Source organism: Rhodnius prolixus, unplaced genomic scaffold (genome assembly GCF_049639745.1).
Source record: "Rhodnius prolixus isolate KJV_2025 unplaced genomic scaffold, Rpr scaffold_22, whole genome shotgun sequence".
Lineage (NCBI taxonomy): Eukaryota > Metazoa > Arthropoda > Insecta > Hemiptera > Reduviidae > Rhodnius > Rhodnius prolixus.
The window spans coordinates 991,902-1,011,364 of record NW_027411617.1 but is presented as its reverse complement, the minus strand read 5'-3'; the positions used below and the strand labels follow the sequence as shown (position 1 = coordinate 1,011,364).

Sequence of the window (19,463 nt, the reverse complement as noted above, 5' to 3'; positions counted from 1 at the left end):
GGATAGACTTATATTCTTCCCATTCTTTTGAAGCAGTTAATCATAAAGTGGGGAACAAGAACACTTCTTTAGGGAACATTAGAGTAATTTGTAAAAATAGATGATGTGGACTCAGATGATGAGGAAAACTAGAGTGGACTCAGAAGAAACCGTAAAACTGGAGTAATTTTAAAACAGAAAAGAGAAGTTGGGAGAGCACATGGACTTCCGCAGTAACTCAGAATGTTATTATCCAATTGTGTGAAAGATATCCAGTAAGACACCTGAACAGAATTTCGTTCGTTCCAATACGAATGTTACAGCATCAGCAACGCGGTGGACGGCTGGATTGTAGGACGAGAAGCAAGGAAACCCAGCTGATGATCGGACTGGAACAGTTCCATATGAGGGGATGTTCTTTTCAAATAACTGGGGATTCGAACCTCGCTAGAAAAATAATGTATTGACACGATTCGCTACATTTGCAATGAGTAATTAGGCTTGTAATTATGGTTATGGTGGGTTGCTTCCGTTGAAAAGGATTTATTAAATAACGACCATTGTTAAAATGGTAAACTTTGTAAATTCCCTTTCACTTCGAAACGTGGAGGGCTGAGTAATGTGCAACGCGTGGCTTCCCTGCGTTAGACAGGAACAAGGCGCCTGTACCTGAGTCCAATCCTACTTCTCTGTAGCTTGGGAAGATTCTAAGATGGGTATTTCCTCGACCAAAACCTTGGAAATGTGCAGGCTGCAAAACCTCTTCTGAGTGAATTATTTTTGCCTTTAGGAAATGGACTAGATACTACTTTTTGGTTTTATCGTTTCCACAGGTATCCCAGCCTAACAAAATGCAATTTCATTTCATTACCAAAGGTAGAGCCTTCACATAATACTTACTGTGAATGGTGGTGGGAATATTGCGTCTTCCATTGGCATTAATTAACATTTCTTGAAAGGCATTCGGTTTAGGGCTCAAAAGTTAATAAAGAAACCAAATCAGAGAGGTGGATATGTTTTCATTTATCTGGGACTATATTAATTGGTCCGCTCTCTCCCTTAACTGGGTGCCCTCTCTAGCACACCATGTCATGTGTATAAGGGCGGTGGCAGGAGGGAAAGTGGTACTTAATAAATTCCGAGCTGGTTCAGTCCCCAATCTTATAAACAAGAACAAAATTTATCTGTTTAATTAATAGAGTTCGCTGGGAAAGTTTGGCCTGTCTAATTAGAGACGTTAAGGAGTTTAACTAAATAGGCTTCTACTTCCGCTGCTCAGTTCCAGAGTGGGCGGCCGAATGTTACATTTCCGGCCGTGTTGATGCACTAGTCCAGATTCCCTACTTATTCATACATAATTGCAGAATTTCCAAACACTATTACCTCTCTTGTACCTTCTCTAAAGAGGAAATACCATGTCTGAGGATAAATTTTATAAAACGAAATATGAATTTTGAAGTACTCCCAGAATTTTCCGGGGTAACAACCCCGGAAAAATGTAGTCACTAGCTCTCTCTAGTAGTCAATTAGTGAACTAGCGGTGCCCATGTTTCGTCAAGAAATTTCATGATCACTTTCAACCCACGATCAAAACTGCAATCTTAGATATTCGCCTACTTGTAATTTTAACCTAGTCCTTTCATGTAGTTAAAGAATTGGAAGCGATGTCATGATAAATGAAATACTATTTTCCAAAAAATAATTGCAAATCATAAAATGTAATTAAGGAAAATTTGAAGAATTATTATCGCAATATTTAAAAGGCGGGAGAGTTCCGGTTTGATGTGATGATGTCTTCATTACTCGAAGCAAGGGTGCCAACTGGTTGGCGTGACATACAGCCGTGGAAGGGAGAGGCAACTTGGATGTGAGATCCTCCCAGAGGAAACGTCCTCAGGTCCCACCCGTTGCTTCTCTATCTTGACTTGTATTGGAGTGGATTAGTTTAGCAAAGCGGCCCCAGGGTTGAGTGGCTCCCTCCCCTCTGGGTCCGATGAAGACAACTGGCCTGACAGAGAGAAGAAGTGGATGACAGTGTTGTTTCCAGCTAATGATGTGTTGTTAATTGGAACTAGAATACTGTGACAGCGGGCGGATAAGGGTTACTGTGTTCTGTCAACTGTGCTGAGCTGTTATTGTACAATAACACTGCCTTCAACAGTTCCAGTTTGCGTTATTGCGTTATAAAACAGTAATACTCCTTGTCTTCACTCAATCCAAGCTTGTCCAGGACTCTCCTTAAGAGTTTCTTCCTGTAGCCTTCCTCTCTAGTTTACATCTTCTTGAGTTATCATTTTATTTACTTCTCTTTAACAACTAAATGAGAGAATTGCGATCGTGCCTAATTACCCCAAATTGAAATACCCTTATTGCGGGCCCGCTGAATCCGTAAACCTGTTTTTAATGGTCAATGTGTGCATAAAGCGTAGATACAAGAGCCTAGAAACGTTAATTGTCCGCGTTAATTGTCCGTTAATTGAAACGCAAATCTCAACCGGAAGTAACACAGTTCAGGAGGGATTTTTCACGTTTTGGAGATTGTTGAAAATGGCACTAGCTTCTACATTTCTCTCTAGACGATCTATACTCGGTGTATTCATTACGATCTCCAATTTTTTTTTTCACTTTCCTTGAGAAAATTCTGTTAGAGCACTTCTAGAAGATAGGAGATTAGAACCATAAGGGTTTAGTGACAAGATGTCTACGAGAGCGCCCCCACCAGATTTGTTAGAGGGGCCTCAAAACCTTTTTTTTGGAAAACTCAATTTTGTAATCGACAGGGCGATTGCAATATTAGAGGAAGTAAAGTGGTTTCATCTTCTATAAAGTTTCAAAACTATAACTGCCAGTTGTCAAGATTAATTCAGTACGAGGTTCTGGACTTCCAGAATGATTGACAAGCGGAGGTGGGAGAGCTGCGGAAGAGGAGAGAGTGGGCAAGAAAAAAGCCGAAAGAAAATCTAATTGCGAAATAATTGGCGAGCGGGGGGGTGCGGCAATGATCCCATTGGCGGAACAGCAACAAGTTGGTTGACTCTCACCATTTCTTTCTTTGTCGCTCCCCTCAGTCTGCAGGCCGTCAGTATTGGTGTTGGTACTGGGTAAGTGAAGGGCAGAGGGTTACCTCCAGTAGCCAGTTAGCCTCCGACGGCAATTTTCCCGTCGTTTCCAGCCTGTGGAGGAGTATCTGTGTAGCTCATCTTCTGCTATTTCCTGCTACAGACTGAAGTATGGTCTTACCGCTCCTCCGAAGGTACTGTTCATTAGTTCGGCTCCGTGCTCACAAGATGCTTCCTTCAACTCACCAGTCTCCAATATTCCGCCCCCTCAACAATTTCTTTTCCAGAAGTTCCTATTGCATTGCTCCATCTTCCCTCCCATACAAACAAGGTAAGCTCTCAGCTTATCCACTCCATTATTCACTTCCAGCTCCTCTCAAGCGCCAGCTTTTCTCCTTCTCTTCCTTTTTTTATTCCTGTTAATTTTTGTTGTTATTATCCTTCATTTTTGAATTCTTATCCAGCAAGATATATATTTTCGTCCTTCAACAAAACTTACCGTTTCCAATAATTAGGAAATATTCAAGTTTATGTTCCTTTCCTTTTAAATGTTTGTATAAACTGGACGTTAGATATTGCACCAAGTGATCTTAACTCAATACTGATTGCTTCATATTTACTTTTTACTCGGAAAGAATGTGTGGTCAACACTCAATTTATGCCTCAACAAAAACTTACAGTTTAAAATGTCAAATATAAAAGTTGATTAAACGCCAAAAGGAACACAAATGAGCAAGTACCCAACATTTCATTAATACTTCAGCTAGTAATTTCAGCCATTTAGAAACATTCGATAAAGCTTATGTGTTTTATTCAAATTTTATAACAATTGATATCATTAAAGTAATTTTACTACATTCAACTTTCATTAATATTGTTTAGACTTTATTAGATCTCACAGACCCTTACGCTGGGCATTTTCAAATACAAAATATTTGTTTAGCAAAGTGTAGCACCCATTTAACTGGCATTGTTTGTAATAGGAAGTATTAAACTATTATCATTAAATCTCTAAAAGCCGATAAATAACAGCCATATGCAAATAAACATAGAAAATGGCGGTGAAACGTGATCACAATTTTCTTTTACGTACTTCGCAAGAAAATAACCATTATTCTCATTTTTCCAGTTAACCTTACATTATTAGTGTGGAAAAAATATATTAAGCGAGAAAAATCTTTTATTTTTCGTGTTTTTACTGAGAACATTTGTTTATTGTATAATTTGATTTTCCATTAAATACCTACGGGGGGGGGAATTAGTAAAAAAAGATGTAACTTTTTTTTTTTTGAAAGAAATAATTAATAATAAAAAATGGGCCATTCACAGAGAAAAACGGAAGTATGAAAGGTAGGTTGGTTGAAGAGCCAATCAGAAGCGAGAACTGTTTTTTAAACCACGCCTTCCCCCGTGGTACACCACGCCCTCTTTGGCCCGTAAAAAAATGGAAGATCTGTATTTTTCATTTTTCTATTTTCTATCTAGTTTTTGTCTATTATCCTTTATACAACTGTCCTACTGTACAGTTTTAATATTTGTAGCTAAGTCTCAGCGTTATTGCCCAACTTGATGCGAGTGGCTGAGCCGCAGATCTCGCCAATCATCAAAATAATCATCAATGGCGATTGTTTAAGGAGATATAGTATACATACCTGGAAGTGATCGATTTATTTGGATTGATTGTAAAAAAAATGCAAAATTGAAGAAAGAGCTGTTAGTAAACTTGTTGCAAACAATAGCGAATCGGTCAACAATGATTTCATTCGTTAACTTCGGTAGAACATCCTGTTCTAATAGGCGCACTCTTAGCTTTAACTTCGGTATGGATGCGATATCAACTTTTACTTCAACAACTGCAGCTCGAGCAATTTGTAAAGTCGAAGAGGCTTTATCATTTATTGGTTTACAAAGGAAGGAGACTGGAACCTTCAAAGTAAGCTAGTTCGAGGTGTCACTCGTGCCACCTGAACACCATTGACTTAACTCAAAATATAGTGTGTTATAAAGATGCTGTTTGACTAAGCGAACAGCCCTGCGAAGATATCATAGTAGCTTTCCATCTCTTGCAATAACTTCTTAAGAATATTCTACCATCCTTCTATTTCTTGATGGCCAAAGCAGAGCCCTTATGCTTGATTATTATTGCTTCCTAATGGAAAAAGAAGTTCGCTTGACAAAAAAGGCCATCGATGGAACTTTCAAAATGATGAGTTTGCTAAAGAGCGTATCTTCGTATTATTGGGGAGTTTTCTTTCAAGAATAAGTAACCTCTTGTGGAGGATAGAATGTAAAATTAATAAAAGAGGGCAAAACATAGAATCGCCCTTCCAGAGATAAATGTGTGTATTGAGAAGAATCAATGAACTCCAGCTCATTGAAAACAGAAATTCAAAGATAAATCTTTTCAGCGAACTTCTCACTTTATACATATTTTCGTTGAGTTGGAACATCATTTGCTGAATTGGTCCGTCTCAGCTAGATGTTGGAATCAAAGGAGAAGATTAAAAAATATCTCAAGTAAACGAAATTTATTTTAAGCATTCTTGTACCCTATTCATCCATTTTCTCGTAGGAAGTCGTGTTTTTACCAAATTTATTAATTTTAAGCGGAATTTCACTTCGGGAGGGCCCCCGAATACTACAAATCTGGTTTGAAGACTCGCTAGACTCATGCCAACCCTTAAATTTTACTACAAACATTGAATTTTTACTAAAACTTAGATTCAATGTCGGTTGGCTACAACTGGAGGCGTGTCGTCCTCAAGCCCCTCATTCTATTCAAATTAAAGGAGAAAAAAAAACAAGGTAAATTGGCTTCTTTTACCATCGTTTTTCTTAATCAGTTTTCTACTCAGATTGACCTTGTCGAGGTTAGTTCTTGCTCTGGCTAAAATAGCAGTTGTCAATACCAGAAAATTTAGTTATTCTAGTCAATCTTGAAAAATGTTCCAAGTTGTAATTCAATATCCTCATTAAGTTGGCCCTAATTGACTAGCACGGTCTTAACTATTGATTATGATTTTACCTTGAGGATGTTCACTTTTCTTGGTGTTTTTCAATGTGGCTGTGGAGTGACGCTTACTTTGCCCGTATCACTGTAACAGAGTGACTTCTGCATGTCTTTTGATTTCGACTATTTAGCGCAAATTCTAAGATTCCAGCGATTTAATCACGTGAACTGCAATCAGACTAAGACCCGTGAGCGTTTCGGATTTTTTTAAAATACATTTCAAGAGTGCATGAAATCCAGAGAATGTATTTAATTGGTCGTTAGAAAGGAGCCATTAAGGAGTTCAGTGGCGGAAGCGCTCTTACGAGCAAATCAGTGCGCACAGCCGAGTGGGGGCAGGAAGGGGTCGATGACGTTCGCGTAGAGAATCTCGAATTACAGCGATGTGTGTGTATTGCCTGGAGTCGTGTTCCAGAGGTAGAGTTGCCCCAGCAGCCGCTTTGTTAGAGCTCGTTAAGGTATAATAGCGCCGGGAAGTATCATTTTTATACCCGCCCCAATTCCCCGCACCCTGCCGCTTCTCCTTATTATGATTTTTACATCTCCATCTTCGGCTTGCTCACCGCCAATATTACGCGACAGGAACTTAACCAAGATTCTCAAAGCAGGGCATCTCGAATTGCAGTTTTCTTGCTGACATTATTCGCACAAATTTAAACCTTCTCTGCAAGCTCGTAGTTTCAAAACAATGTTTTATTTTACTAAGATTATGCAGTTGGTGGAACGGCACATCTACGGTGCCACTTTAGAGGGAGGCCTACCCTGGAAAAGTTATTGAGATAGAAGTTTCTAGATCTCGGGTACATGTAAATTGCACGAAGATTAAACTCTAGAAAAGCGAAATGTTCCTTACGTAGTTCCGTTTTCAAACTTCAAACTCGGTTTCTGGCCAACTAATCTAACCCGCTTAATTAGCATCTAAATGTTAGGAACGTACATAAAGTTAAAGAGCACATTAGAGTAAACCCGGATAGCTCTCTCTCCCAGTGGTGGAAGAATCAATCAAATATTTCTTGAACTATGTTCAGAACTTTAAAGAGAATGTTGAAATATATAAAGCTAAGAAATCGATTATTTTTGCAATCTTGATAGTTTGATTTGATGAGGGGGGTCAAACGAACGTAATAATTAAAAACTGATGGCGATATTTGGAAAGCGATGAGGTTAGATCGATTGGAAAGTGGTTTACTCTGAACTAGGCAACTACTTGTTCCGAAAAACAACACTCTGAGAGAATAAAAATAAAATAGTTAATTGGCAGAGGAAATAATTGGCGAGGACACCGGGAATATTACTGAGGAATTTAATATTGTTTTTTGTTAATAGAATTTAATGTGCGGAGTTGTTGTCGATAATTTCGTGGATATAGACCAGCTATTGGCCATGTATATCGGAGGGAACATTGTTAGAGGAGAGGTCTCTTTCACCCGAGTGCTCAATAGTAATTTATCATCTCGGGTGCTAATGTACACAACCCACTTTTGCTCGGGTTACATGGACCTCGTTCTCCTGTCCGCCAGAGTCCTCATCTACTCGCTGCATGCCAATTATTTTTTATTTCCATCTGTACCAGTTCATGATCTTAATATAATATTATTATTTTATTTGATTATTACTTCCTTTTACTCTAAAAATCGAAGAAGCCATTGCAATCATGCCAAATTTTAAATGAGATCAGCTGACCAGAAGTGCCAGAAGTGCTGAATAAAGTTCAGTGCTTGGAGGTTCTCTGTCGATAACAGCTGTTGCGATTTCCTTTAAAGTTACGCTGATTGTGTTTATGTAGATCTATAAATTTTCATTTTATGATAATTTTCCCCGTTGAACTTGATCAAGTCTACTTCGGGAAAACGGAGTTAATTCCATATTAAGAGCCCTTTTCCATGAAATCTCATGTTTACTCCTAAAGTTGGGAGATCCATTTGGCAGAATAGTGCGCAAGTCATGAGGTAGGCCAGCTTATTCCCTTCTGAATCCTGGACATCCGCAGTGGCTGACTCAAAATGTGCCTTTCTCGTGAACAACCAAGTCTTCATCCCCAACATTCCTAAGACGTGCCAATCCTTTGCCTTTTCAAAGCATCTTGTTCATGTGTATAATTTGTACTAAGAGCAACTATCTCTTTGGTGTTATTTATTGTATAAATTCCAAGTTTCAGAAAATTTTAATCTCGTGAATTGCAGTAAGGAAAAATCGAGACCTGCGAAGCTAATATATATTGTGGTACTGGGTTCGATACCCGGTCTAGAGGCCTTGGATTTTATTTAATGGTTAATAAGAGAAATTTAATCGTAAAGTATGTTTACTAGTCGCCTCCGTCCACGACACCTAATTTGTAGTTGGATGTTAAGCCCCGCCTGAAATAAATAGGCGATTACTTTACTTTTACAGTAAGGAAAAATCGGCTGAGTATTTCATAATAGATTATTATTATTATTATTATTGAAATTATGAAATCAGTGCCCCGTGAGTTAGAAGTCTACGGGCACTGGAATATTCTGGGTTAATTAAATGATTTGTTATGGTTCGTAAAAACCCATGATATATTAACGAGTATTAAAGTAATGGCCGGTGAGTGGGGGCCACACGAATGTGTAGTAATTAGAGCCCCATTTGTTTTTAGTTTAATGAGGAGCAGGTGGGGTGTGCTCGGGGGCAGCAGCATCCTGTGCCTGGTCCGCCTCCCGACCGCCTCCGTGTAAATAATAAAAACATCTACATGCTACGGCCACCGCTCGTAATAAATCAAACTCGGTCTTCCTGTTTCTTTTCATTATCTTCCACGTGTACAAGATACTCGTTGGCTTTTATTTAAATATTCCCCTTCCCTTCTCCAGCCAGTGGAGACTTTAGTTTAATAATTCTCGACGAGAGAGAGTCCAGGGATTTACTGTAAAGTATCTAAAAAAAATTGTTTCACTTCCAGTTAAACTTTGAACAAAATTAGTAATAGAAATAATTACCGTAAATTGATCACTGATTAGCGATCTGCATTATCCATGAAATAACAACCTGTTTCAATAACTCATTTCAATAACAAGTTTGGCAGTTTGAAGTTAATATCTGATTCTGAAACCGGTTCTTTCCAAATTAATCACTAAAACTCTCGACCCATATTTAAAGGTGACAATATCACTAACCGTCAATATTTATTGTTCTTCCAGTGAACAATGCGATATTAACACCATTAAGTGATAAAGACAACACCCACAAGAATATTTAAAACTAAAAAACAGCTGATTTTGTCGGGTCTCTGCTTACAGTCGGGTCTCATGATAGCACTTAAAACCAAATATCGAATTTGGAACTCTACCATTTCTCGTTTTGGCCATTCAAGTCGAACATCCGCCTACACATATACATGCCAATGGATATTGTTCGGGTTGTGAAACTCACATGTATTTCCGGTGTAAACGCGAATCTTAAATGCTCAGTTAGATCTCGCTTGCAGTAAGAGGAAGTGAACAATTTTTGTTGATCATTCCAATCATGAATGGTTGAAGCAATAAACTTAATTGAAAGTTTTAATTTTTAAATTAATTAGATTTATTTTGCTAAAGCAATCAGTGAGTAGTTAGCATCGTCGCTGGTTGCAGCTATACACTGGATACTATAAAGCGATGGCTCTGCTATTCATTAATATGAAAAAGTTTATCCAAGTTATTATTATTATGATTATTATCGGCGACGCGAGAACACCGTCCGGAGTCCGACAATGCCCTGAAAAAAATCCGGTCGCCAACAACCTTAGATTTTGACAAAATATAAAAAAAAAATAAAAAAATTCTTGATTTTTTTAAAGCTCCACGCTACAAGAAGATCACCGCAGATGGTCTCTATAATTTGGCAAAATCTGGACGAATTGGACCGGATAGGACTCCTGTGATTCCTGTAACTAATTATCAAATGTGAAGTTTCTTTCCTTTCTCCAGTTTGGAGTTTTCTATCCTGGAGTGACGGAGGACCAACAAAACACAACCTCATTATCCACATTCGGTACTTCCATATTTCTTTCGCTTTGGTTTGGGATTTTATAGTTATCGTCATTAATTATAGATAGGAGAGTTATGTAGTGTTTTATTTAAATTTAAAATAAATGAAAACTTATACGAAAGAATCTTGTATTTTAAGTTATTAAAGCCTTAAAAAAAGTGGCTTAATGTACTGTGGCTAAATGTGTGCATAGAATACCCACTATAGTGATATTAGTAAACATTTAGAAGGGCTTAAATTGAACAGAATTAGAATTGTTACTAAGGATTCTACATCCCCGGCTGGTTTCAGAGACTCCATGTGCCTTAGGGACCTACCACCCACACTCTGCAACACTCAATGTACCGAATTCGCCACAATCTTAATACTTGCTCTTGTTCGGCGTAAGAAAAATACGAATTGAGGAACAGAAATAAATAAGAGTAAAGGAAGTGTGAAGTAATTTATTATGGATATATAAATAAATATAGACGGTAGTGGGGGGATGATATATATAGACGTGGTATCCTGAAGGGTGCACGTGTGCACGGAGTTCCAATAGATACAGCGCACGGCGGTGACCACTTAGTCACGGCGGAATGAACACCGGCTAACTACTGGGAAATATATTAGGTCGTCACTTCCGTTCTCCCACTCGGCTGCCTCGCAACAGATTTAGTCGCCCTGTAAATCACCAGCTGTTTTTAGCATCCCAATAAACTAGGAGTAACGCAGACAACGAGGTTTCTACATTTTAGTATTTTTTGTTTTGGGAGGGGAATCATCCATCTGATGATGTTAAATAAGAGCTTGAACAGAAGAACGAAAGGTATTACTCGATAGCAGCTCCTCTAAATATCTCAAACTGGACAAGGGTAATTGATTTCATTTTCTAACTAAGGCGCGACTACATCTGAGGACAGAATGTTGCGTTCAGGGCACTTCCTGCTCTAGAGATTAACTGTTCAGACGGGACAGACAAACATGGAAAAGGTAAAGATTGGAAAACGGGGCCTAGATTCGTACCCGCTAGTCCCCCCCTTCTTGTCACCTGGCTGTTATTATTTCCTCCCGTCATTATGTGCTGCGATTTATTGAGTTCGCATTAAAATTCAGTTTCTAAACGGCGATAAGAGGATGTCGTGTGAGGTGTCACCACATGGTTTTTGGATGCGGAAAACATTTACTCAAAACAGCTGTTTAGAAATTGCTTCTGTTGCAAACTGAGACATTAGGCTTATCACAATTCTTCTTGAGTCTTTACTCTTCTCGTATAAATAGATTTATCTCAGGTTCCCTGTTACATATCATTTAGAAATGTTGATTACAATATTGCAGTGGTGCAGGCTTTATCGTCTACCGGAACTAAACAGAGGTAATTAATGTGAAAAATGATATCTCTGAGTAATCTGGGCACTGTATCAGAAGCAGGTAGGATATTAAGGGAATTGCTGTTATCTTAGAAGCGGAAGTTAAAAGATTACAACTTTAATTCGTTCGTGAAGAAGAGTTTAAAAATTATTAATTAAGTTAAATACTGTGAACAGTTTGGGATAATATTTTCTTTAAGGTTATCACTGGAGATTCACCGAGGTTAGGTACGATGGGAGGCAACGTAGGGGCGGACGCTCATACCAAAGTTGCTTTGTTTGCTCCTGTACATTCCATGACGAGAGAAACGCTGTCTCATATTCTGAGAAGGAGAGGTTTAAACCCTCTACCTGGAGGGGGTGGTCATTCGATTGACGGAAGTTCGCTGAGGGAGGTTCTGCAGGGAATGTCATGTGAGTGGCAACAGCTGATTTCTTTCTAGGTGAATCGATTGGCTCTGGGTCTGGAGTCCATCGATTTAACTTAGTAATTGAAGCTGAACTTCCGGCTCCTAAATGAACTACCAAACTGTGTAATCGAGTTCCCACCGGAAATACTAGGACGGAACAAAAGTCTCTTCGCTTTTCCTTCCGTTTGGTTGAATACATCTTAGTCTGTTAACCGCTCGGCTCTCGTGGCGCCTCTTTTAGCCTTTTATTACTCACATTATTATTAACTTGATACAGCCACCTTGCTTTAATACTTCATTAAATCTGTATTCATTCAAGATCAGTCTAAGATTGGTCTATTTTTATTCCTTTATACTCTAGAATGTGGCTTTGTGTATACTTCCCTAGACCGAGCGTTATCTCTTTGTAAAACTGTCTTTGTGCTTTTCATTTCACCAATATATCAATACAATATTTTCCAACTTTTAAAATGTATTGAAGATGTGCAAGTGTGGGCAGCTATTTAGCTGAGGTAGACCAACTGGCAGGCCAGTCCAGGCCAGTTAAGATTGTCTGACCATTCTATGATTGAACAAGGAAATGTGGAAATTAAATGAGGAAAATAAGCGCACGCAGGTTTCAGTTCCATTCGCACAAACTTTGACATTTTGATGGAGAGTATCATTTTTCAAAAGTTCAGTTTCTATTCCAAGTTTTAGTTGATGGCGGAGATGGGGGAGGGGGGTGTTTGCAGGTGAATTTGTCAGCCGCCTAAATATATGGCTTATTGAAGTTGGGAGGCCATCAATCTTGAAGTTGTTGAAGGAGAAATTGCAATTTAGCTCTTTTTATGTCTTAGTGTTTATTTAATTTATTGCTAATATGCATTTTTATAAAATAATAATTAAAAAAAAATACGACATTAAAGTTTATCGGGTTATTTTTTTGTTTTGTTTTGTTGGGAATCTTCTATACTTGGAATGACGTGGATGTTGCGGCGAACAGCGTAGTGTCGGTCAAGATGTTGCAAACGTTGAACACTCTGGCTGGGAAGATTTCACCGCATCATGGCGCCGCTCAACAACAACCGTTGGATTCGACCAACCACGCCAGCCCGACCACGAACAGCACAATATCGGCGCAGAACGCCGCCGCTAGCATTGCTACACACCACCGCCACCTTGTCACCTCCATTAACAACAACAACAATAACAACACGTACAGCGACAAGTGAGTCTGCTCCACAATGATTAAAGCTTCCGCCATTCTCATCCAATAGCAAAACTAGAACTCCCATTGCCTACTAAATCCTTCCAGTTAAAAATCTACTTCTCCAGAAGACTAATCACTAATATACTTATTTCTGCATGATATTTCTGCATGAAGTTTTCAATTAAATGCATGTTTTTACGTCTCATTAAAATTATAGTTACTTCTTAACTTCTGACTGAAACAATCCGCCAAATAAACTAGACAGTAAATTTGACATTACTTAGAGTTAGAGGAGCCTCCAAGGGGCAGTTGGGTTGCATGGCAGGATGAGATTGTTACCTTCAATCTCTTTTCTTGGCTGTCTGCTATGAACTGCTTCAAGAAACAGCTCCCCACAACAGCGTACTGCGTCTGTTTAATCGCGTAAATTTACTGTTTACATTTTGATTTTCACATTCTAATCATATGTTTACCTTCAGGGAATCAGATATAGTTTCGTTTATGTGCCCATTATTTTAAGTTTAGAAAAAGTCAGAATTTAGTTTATTTCCTTATTTTCCATTTAACTGGAGTGTTCCTTATTTAGTTTGGTCCTGAGGCAACCTCAAATTCAATACTGCTAATCTCTCTTTTCCTTCGATAGCCTCAATATTCGTTTCAGGGCACTTAAACTCGGAATTACGATATTAAGAATGTAATATGTTTTTAAATTGGGTGTTTGGAAAAATATGATGGTCGGATAAAAGAGAGATTTTAAAGAGGACATTTGCTGACGATTCTGATTGAGACGCCATAATCCTTTATGCCAATAAAGTGATTGGAAAAGTATTTCTATTTGCATAACAAAACAGGGGGGCCGCGTTATATATTTTTAATAAATTTACACTAATTACTGAATTTATTCTTGATTTGATAAAGTTATTGAATTGAAATGTTGAGTCTGGAGGATGAGTGCATTCTATGTTACTATGGTGACGGCTTTCCAGTTGGTGCATGACTAATTTATTGGTGTTTGCTTGCTAATTAACCTCATTTTATTGGAATATTTATTAATTGTCTGATTGGAGGTGAATACATCCAGGCACTTGGACTCCATTCCTTACAAGGATTTCGATTTAAAAAATCTCCATCTAATTATTGTAAGAAATCAACTCATCGAATAGCATTTAGAAGCGAGACATAAATACCCCCAACTTGCGAACTCTGGGCACCCGGATGACATTTTAATGGATAGGGGAACCAATGCTCTTCTACGGAAATGCCTTAAAATGATGTTTCCTTTTTGTTTCAAACAAAAGTTCAAGGTCTGCACGCATGCAATCAGTACAAAGTTCAAGTGCAAAGTATACAAAGAAAATCAGAGCCATTTTTGAGGAAATCGCCAGAAAAATACTGGATGATCGGTCCTGTAAAGCAGTGGCTTCCTGTTTCCGATTGTAATCAAAATCTTATAAAAGCACATCCTAGCGGTAGATAAAAGAGTTAACAAATTTGAAATACTGGCAATTTTGGAAGTTTTGACCAAGACAAGGCCGTCGGACAATCGTACAAATACTTTTTATTCAAACTTTCTTGTGAAAACCAAAGATGGAAATTTCTCAAATTTCCCTCGTACGGGAGGAAGGAGAAATTAGAAAGCAAATCCATCAGTTAAAGTCTCACTGAGTGCTGAGAAAACTGCGGGTAATCCACCCGATCTCCAGATTTCGCACTTTCTATTCCATCTACTTCTAAATCTAGAGAAATGGTGGTCTGGAAAAGCTTGGGATGAGCGGTTAGTTCATTGAAAGGAAGTGCAAGGCTTAAAAGTGGCAGATGAATAAATGCATTTTGAAACTGAATGCAACCTTTCTCTCGAAGGCCGACAATTTTCCCACCTTGCCCCTGATCTATCTGCCAGTAAATATCTTAAATTTATAAAATCTCGTGTTTATTAAGTAAGCAGCTAGTTTAACAAAGTATTATTTGAGTATAAAGTTTAAGTTCCGCTTTCTACAAACTTTTCAAGTTCCAGCAGCTTATTTTCCTCTGGAGAACTTTAGAAATTTCCTTCACCAACTTCACTAAGCATTGCTCATCAGGTTGATGTGACTGAAAGTTTATTAATCTTCCACATCTGGATAAAAGAATGTCCTAACTTTTTGACGGCCATTTTCATAAAAGTAATTTCACTTTTTTAGTAATTTAATTTAACTCGTCAATTAACACTTGGGGCAGTTTCAAACTTAATTTAAAATTAATTTAAATAATAAAGTGAACTCATTCGGCTGGAATATGCGCTTGTTCCTGAACCTGGATAAGAGGGGTAACGCTTTTTCGGCCCTCTAAGATTTGGTAGGACACTTTGATCATAAACATTCTAGCCATATCACATAATTAGTTAGCAATGAAAGATTAGGCTGTAGCTTAGAGCGGGAGAACCTCAGATCTCGGTATTCTCTCTGCCGTTCATGTGGTCGCATCCTAGCGGAGATGTTCGAAACCTAATCACATAAGCTAAATAATAACCAAATAGCAAGGCTGTGACAACAGCATCGTGGCAGTTATCTAATTGTGAGCAAAATTGTGTTTGACTTTCGTAACTTTTGAGTATTTTGTCAAAGCCACTGACGAAGGCACATAACTGTGCTGAAATTATCAGCATTTATACAGAATATGAGTTTCAAGACCTGCACTCCAGATAGAGTAGGAACAAAAAAGAATTCGCGCATCTACAAAGTCCCCGTCACATCTCTTTGTCCTTTTGCCTTCGAACCGGGATTCACCGAGATTCTAACAAGATAAAGTAATTTCTCATCTGTTGGCCAACTTTCATTTACACATTATTATTATTCGCAGAATAAAAGTCGTTATTACTTGGTACCCTTGTTTGAGAAAGTTTGTCACTACTTTCGACTACTTAGTAATCACTTTATCTTCTCCATCCAAACTACTTTACCCTCACTCACTGTTCTGTGTTCACCCTAAACTACAAAACGAACTTACTGTGTACTCCGCTTGAATGGTGACGCTAACCCGCTACTAAACTTGGACGTGTATGTTGCCCTAGTTGTGCCCTTGGCAACTTAGGGTCCATAAGTGAAATCTGAATTCCCCTCAGTACTAGTTAATCAGCTATTTTACAGCAGTTTATTTTAAAAGAAAATTCAGTACCTGGTGTGAAATTCTTCACTTTCTCTCAGTACAAATCTGCTGTAAATTCCTTTGAAACTTTGAATAAATTTGCATTCTCTCCAACATTGCTCAGTTTGCAACTCAGTACTATCTAATCTAATACTCTCAACTGAACTAAACCATTGCGCTCTTTACCCTGAATGGTAACCATCTGCGAGAATTGCCCTAAACTAAAATTTACTGAGAAGATAAAAATAAAAGTTTTTGATCTAATGTTTGGATGATCTATAAGTTCATGGTAAATGCATGGTAAAAGCGGTTTTCGATAAAAATGTGCCTCCATTGAGAATTGCTCTCTTGAAGCGGAATTTCCTTTTTCTTAAAACGGCAATTCTACTTTCCGCTTACCGGACACCCTGCTACGTTATATTCTACTTCCCGGCCGGACGATTTCATACCGCCTCTGAGTTGTTTTTCGATTAACAAGAAATAATGTTATATTTGTGTAAAAAAGTATAATCCTGTAAATAATGAGCGATGTTTCAACGATGTTTGGTAAAGTGAAAGAAAAAACTGCCACCGGCGCACTCTGTTACAAAATCTATAAATCACAAAAAAAAACACCGGTAATTCAATTCAGGTATGAGTTGTGTAGAGGAAGATACGCGGTTGCTTATTGTGCCAAGCATGGCCTCTAGTTTCCACCCGGGAGGTGATTGTTACCGAGCTATGTATGTATATGGCCTGCTCACCCCATCAGGAAGGGCTTGATCATCAGTTTCCGGTAGCTCGCGGGCTCTCAGTACTACACACACTCCATGAGTGAGATCCTCGATGAGTGGACGTTGTGCATCCCCTCCCCATCATCTGTAGCCGAGTTAGCCAGGTGCAGCACAACGTTATGCGGGGAAGGACAGCGTTAATTAACTACGGCAGGCGATTTGGCACTTCGCCGGCAGTATCCATCGCAACCTTGTCACCACCCACCCTCCTCTACATCGTTCTTCTTTTTTCTTTTTTTGTTTTTATCAACTCATTCACTCACACACATATCCAGATTAGGGAACTTTGGTTTCGAACCGAACACTGCTCAACGCATTGGTGTACATTATCTGCTGTAACTGGTGCTGTTGAGATCATCAGAAACGATAATTAAATTCAGAGTCGTCACCTTGCCGGACTGCCCACCGGTTTTACGTTCATCAACTCCTATGTAGTACGGCCAATGCTATTGTGTGAATGTCGAGTTGATCCAGAGAATTGGTGGATAAAACTTAAACAGGGCATGCAATTTTTGGCTGCATGTGTAAGCAGCCTCATTGACTAACCGCCTAAGTTCACTTACCATGCTTTATTCAATGACTAGTTTCGCTAAATCTGAGTAAATACGTGCATCGCCTTTGGAAGAAAATAGCGTTCATGCCAGAAAGTAAAGGAAAGGCATGCAGTCCTGGGTTCTGTGCGGAGGCTCAAAGTTATTCTCTTCGTAGAAGATATTTTCTAAACCCTCAATTTGGGAATGAAAGGTCTTCAAACCGGACATTTTCGGTGAAACCAAATTGTTAAAACCTCAGGCGAGCGCTATCCTTCATCTTCCTGAAATAGAAGAAAGTAAGACGAACTGACGTGGCAGATTTTTTTATAGACCTTTAGATATCGAAATGTTAGTGGTAGAAAAACAGAGTAGGCGGTGATTCACTCTTTAGGAGGACCTGATGGGGATTGCCGGTCTCACGGGCGGCCAGACCTGCTCTCAGGAACGGTACGTGTCAGCGCTGATCCTCTGGGTGAGGGTGGAGTCGCACGTGACCGCCGGTCTGTCACGTGCCACCCGCATCCAACATACGCGCTTCTCCGAGTATCGTCCTGCTGTAGTGTAGGTGAACATGGCCTGCTAAATCCTGCTCTGCCGCCTCCCTGCAGCGCGAACACAATGTGCCTCTTGCACAACACTAAGGCTGGAAGTAGGTACAAGCCTTGTACAGCGGCCTCCAAACACGTATCCCAGTCGGGGCCGGTACAAGCTTGAATTAAATTGCCAAACAACACAGACAGTGCGCTTGCCGCGATAAAGCATACAGCACATGCGACCAGCGGCCTTCACCATTGTCCTACATCCTTAGTGCCCCTTACTCTACTATTGTAACCCTACAGATTTTAGAATTTGTTTTTTCTGTGGAAGTGATCAATTTAATTTCCTAATTAGTCAGAATCATGGGTTTTAATAAATGCTCTGATAGAGTAGAAATGATTGTCTGAAATTACTTGTATGAAGTTAGTCATAATGTGCTGCATACCCTCCGAAAGGATTTCTCTTGGTGGGACCACTGAAATGAGGGTCTCATTATCAACCCCAACCAGCTAGCCACTGTTCATACTCCAATTAATCGATAGTTAAAAATACTAGGAGAAAACTGTGATATAATTATTTAAATGAGATCTTAAAGGTTTCATAGTTTTTCCGGGTCAAGTTGATAGTCTCGCAATACAGCCAGGAGATATCTATATTTAGTAAAGTAATTAAGAAAAGGTAAAAGTAGCTTGAAAGTTAGTGTAAACCAGGATGATTTAGGAGAGCGTTACAGGCTGTGAACAATTTACTGCAGCTCCCACACCGGCACAACAACTTAAAAGTTTGAATGCTATACTTCTGGCCTTGAATGTCACTAATCTTCCAGAATTCCTTAATTCCCTTGCTGCTTCCTGACGGAAATATTGCCAACTATCTCTCTTTGTTTACTGCATTATGTATGGGCTTCGAGCTGGAAAAAGATCTCTCTGCCATAGATCTGTCACTCTAAAACTTTAACTTAGAACGCCCAAGTCTACAAATTAAAGAATCTTAAAGTAGGGAACAATTTTTGTAAAAATATTTAGCCCTTCGATCCCATTGGATTATACATTTTTACTTTGGTCTTCGACAGTGCAAATACAACAAAGAATAGGTAGTGATTGGTGCAAAAATTGGACCTTCCCCGAAGGCACACAAAGAACTAATTTAATCTTCTTTTATTTAATTGGCTGTAGCTCTTACGTTCGAGGAGTGAAATGTGACGTTTTAATGGCGAAAAATTCAAAATGGAGCCGCTTTCTCCTAAACGAATGAGAATTGAAATAAATTTTCTGCTCACTATTATGAGTAGAATCCACCAATAAAGTGGCGGCCACACCTCCAATGTGATTACTGACGTCACCTGTCTGTCCTGGAGTCAGACAATTAATTAAAATTTTGCTGTTTAAACTAAATTTAATTAAGTTAAATTTTTATTATTCTATCATTGAATTAATATTTGTTTACAGCCATTTGAGGTATTTTGCTAATTAGTTTAGGAATTAGAGAGCTGCACAAGTTTTGGA

At 38.8% G+C, this 19,463-nt stretch overlaps 1 protein-coding gene across 19 annotated transcripts in view; it reads left to right on the top strand.

Moving 5' to 3' along the window:
• Positions 1–19,463, top strand: part of LOC141457520 (CUGBP Elav-like family member 1-A) — a 585,923-nt gene that overhangs the window by 228,659 nt on the left and 337,801 nt on the right. For 18 of the 19 annotated variants that reach the window (XM_074134630.1, XM_074134647.1, XM_074134641.1 and 15 more), the window contains one exon: positions 12,786–13,010. The exons of the other annotated variant lie outside the window; for it this stretch is intronic. In XM_074134630.1, the coding sequence (XP_073990731.1) occupies positions 12,786–13,010 (225 nt within the window). The remainder of the gene's footprint in view (positions 1–12,785; positions 13,011–19,463) is intronic. 19 annotated transcript variants of the gene reach the window in all.